Source organism: Carlito syrichta, unplaced genomic scaffold, assembly GCF_000164805.1.
Source record: "Carlito syrichta isolate Samal-C Ts95f unplaced genomic scaffold, Tarsius_syrichta-2.0.1 Scaffold305193, whole genome shotgun sequence".
Classification (NCBI taxonomy): Eukaryota; Metazoa; Chordata; class Mammalia; order Primates; family Tarsiidae; genus Carlito; species Carlito syrichta.
The window spans coordinates 117,926-121,426 of NW_007249289.1; the positions used below are offsets into that span (position 1 = coordinate 117,926).

Sequence of the window (3,501 nt, forward strand, 5' to 3'; positions counted from 1 at the left end):
TTACTCTTACCGATATACAAAATAAGCAATTATGTCCCTGGGGCACTCATCCCACACTGATGCTGGATGACCTCCAGGGACAAGGAACATGTCTCTTCTCCCCAACCTTTCCCATAACTACATCCCCCCTCCGATTGTCCTGCAACAACACCTCTCATATTAACATCGCTACCTTCCATAATCAAACCATCCCCCATTTCGCAGTGGCACCCCCCACCACGTGGTTTGCCTGTACCCAAGGGATCACCCCCTGTATCAGCTTACAGCATCTCAAAGACACAACAGAATTGTGCATCTTGGTCCACATCCTACCCCAGGTCTACATTTATAAAGGAACGGAAGATAGACGACACCTCAAACTCTTTAACACCACCTGCTCAAAACGGTAACTGTTAGTCCCTTTACTAATGGGACTAGGCATTGCCAGAGCTACAACCATAGGCACAGCCTCCTTAATTCTGGGTGACCAAAATCTTAAACAGCTTAGCACTCAAATTGATACTGATTTACGCCTACTAGAATCGAGTGTGTCTCAATTAGAACAACAGCTTGACTCTCTCGCTGAGGTAGTTTATAGAATAGACGAGGCCTAGACCTCCTTTTCCTAAAACAAGGAGGGTTGTGCATAACCCTAGGAGAAGCCTGCTGCTTTTATGCCAACAAATCAAGGGTAATAAGAGAAACCCTAGCTCAAATAAGGGACAATATACTACACCGGGAATCACAAAACCAGGCCTATGGCAACTGGTATCAAACCTTCTTCTCATGGTCCCCCGGGCTCACCGCCCTAGTCTCGGCAATAGCTGGCCCAATAATCCTCCTCCTATTGGTTGTAACCCTAAGACCATGCATCATCAAATATCTCCTTACCTACATGAAGACTACTGTCTCAAACTTTTCAAATCGAAGACTTAACCTCCTGTTGCTCAATAGCTACCAACCTGCTCCTGTAAAAAATCCAGAGCTATAACAACTAAACTTTCATCTAATTTTTTCTTCTAGATATGCTCTCTTCCAGGTTTTCTGTCTACCTCCACAGTCTGCTCCAGGATAGCTGGTTACCACCATTCCCGTGCTCATTAGAAGACTGGCCAGAACAGGTCGCTGTTCTGCACTTACAAGCAACTTTCATGGAACTCTCACCTACGGAAATCTACACCTTCAGCGCCTACCTTTGGGCCCTGCTCTGGCTGGTTCTGCACCCTTCTACCACTTTACCCCCACAACGCCCCTGACCAGCAGGAAGTAGCCAGAAAGAATAACGACGCCCCTCCCCATAAGAACAGAAAAGGTAGGAATGAAGGTTGCTGGAAGTGACCAGAGGGGTGGCTCCCAAAATGGCACCGAGCATGGTGAGGACACACCAGACAACAAAGGCCCTAGGTCCTGGCTTGTGTGCACAATGCCCCACGTGCGTGAAGTTCAAACCTGCAAGCCTCCAATCCTTTCCCAGAATGTAGCCAGCTTTCTTATGCGTCCAACAGGACTATAACACGGCATCGGCCCCACCCTGCTCCCATGCAGCTCCTCCAATAGAAATATAGCACGACTCCTTCCGGCCCCTGTCAGGCTAATAAATACAGCCCTCTCCCTGCAACTCTTTCTTTCTTTCATTTTTCCCCTCTGTTACAGATCCTCTCTGTAACAGCCCCCTTTAATAAATCTCTTGGTCCTGGCCGGGTGTGGAGTCATTACTGGTGCCGGAATTCGTGGAGACTTAACTGTGTGGGGCCGGGTCACAGGAGAGCTGCTGGAGATGACCCAGATGGTGCGGGCCCTGGGCCCTGACAGCCTCCTGGTCCTCAGCACGGTGGTCAATGGCATCGTCCCCGAGAGCCTGGCGGAGGCGGGCCTCCACGTGCAGGTGGACCAGCCTGGGGGGTGCCAGCGGGCCGGGCGAGGAGGACCCCAGGTAGCCAGGTCCACTTTCCCTCTGACCCCAGCAGGGCTGGGTGGCACTGGTGGGCTGTCACAGGCTCCACTGGGGCCCGGGAGGACGCGCTGAGCCCCGCTTCCTGGGACAGTCCTCCCTCATCTATCTGTAAGCAAGAGCATGAAGGGAAACTGCCCATGGCTGCCAGCTGGCCCCAGGAAGAGCCAACGCCCATTCAGTCTCCTCCTGTGGCCTCCCCAGCCCCCAAGCCAGGCGAGGGTCTTAGGCTAACTGGGAGCGGAAATCCTAAGCACTTTCCTCCCTCCTCCTCTCCCTTCCTCTCCTCCTTCTCCCCCTCTTCCTCCCCCTTCTCATCCTCCTTTCTCTTCCCCCCCCTCCTCTTCCCCCCCCCCCCGCAGGACTTCCAGGAGCACTCTGTGCAGACAGGGCCTGGTCAGCTGTTTGTGGGTTCCACACAGCGCTTCCTCCAGGGTGGCATCCCCAGGTCCCTATGCTGCAACCACAGCATCGAGTACGACGTGGCACGGGGCCCCCAGCCCCAGCTGGTGCAGAACCTGCAGGCCTGGGCTATTAGCATGGCCTTTCACCCCGAGGCTGAGGCCCTGCGCTTCCACGGCCCTGCAAGCTGTTGAGGCCTGGCCTTGTCCCCACTCTGCTGTTCCAGCTGAAGCCCCTGAGGCCCACAAGCCTGGCTGGAAGCCACCCACCCCAACCTCCATGACCAAAGTTGGCTCACCCGGTTCACTCACCTCCGGCCTGTCCTGACCACCATACCTCCCCAGGGACACAGCTCTCCAGGACACTCCCAGGCAGACCTCAAGCCTTCCCCAGGCCCAGGTCAAAGCCCAGCCATCCCAGCCTACCATTTGAGAGTTGAGCCATACCCCACCCCCTTCTCCCAAGGCCCCACCCAGGAATCGGGAGTCACAGTCAGAGCCTGTGGAGCTACCACATGCCTTATCTTCTCCCCCAGTGGATGCTAAATATGCCAAGACACACATTTTAGCAATATTTGAGGTCCCCATTTTTTCTGTCCGGGTCTCACTTCGTCACCCAGGCTGGAGTGCAGTGGTGCAATCATGGCTCGACCGACCTGCACACCACCACATCCAGCGCATTTTTCTGTTTTTTTGTAGAGACAAGGTTCTCACTCTGCTGCCCAGGCTAGTCTTGAACTTCTGAGCTCAAGCGATCCTCCCACCTCAGCCTCCCACAGGCAGTGATGACAGGCATGAGCTGCCACACCCGAGCCCCAAATGTTTTAAACACTGAACAAGAGCACAGCTTTGAGGCCAGGCAGACTGGTTCAAATCCCACCTGCACCACTTTGTGGCTATGGGACTCTGAGGGCAATGCCCTGGCCTCTCTGAGCCTCGGTGTTCCCATCCACATGGCGGGTGTGACATCGCCTGCCTTGCAAAGTGTAGCTATAGAAATGCTGTCCCTGAAACCCTAGCCGGGCATCTGGTGACCACTTGATCGAGGATGGCAGGTACCCTTCTCTTCCAGAACTCAGCACGCCCCGCTCCACCTTTGTCCTTGCTGCCTGTCCCTCTGCCCCTCTGCCCACCCTCTACGCAAGCGCTGGGGTCTCAGGAGCCCAATCC

The 3,501-nt window shown here is 54.6% G+C and overlaps 1 protein-coding gene across 1 annotated transcript in view; it reads left to right on the forward strand.

Annotated features, from left to right (window-relative positions):
• LOC103263625 (hemicentin-2-like) overlaps positions 1 to 2,526 on the forward strand; it is a 47,706-nt gene extending 45,180 nt beyond the window's left edge. The window contains 3 exon segments of the mRNA XM_021714060.1: positions 1,166 to 1,291; positions 1,743 to 1,912; positions 2,293 to 2,526. Of these exon segments, the coding sequence (XP_021569735.1) occupies positions 1,166 to 1,291; positions 1,743 to 1,912; positions 2,293 to 2,526 (530 nt within the window).
• The last annotated feature ends 975 nt before the right edge of the window (positions 2,527 to 3,501 follow it).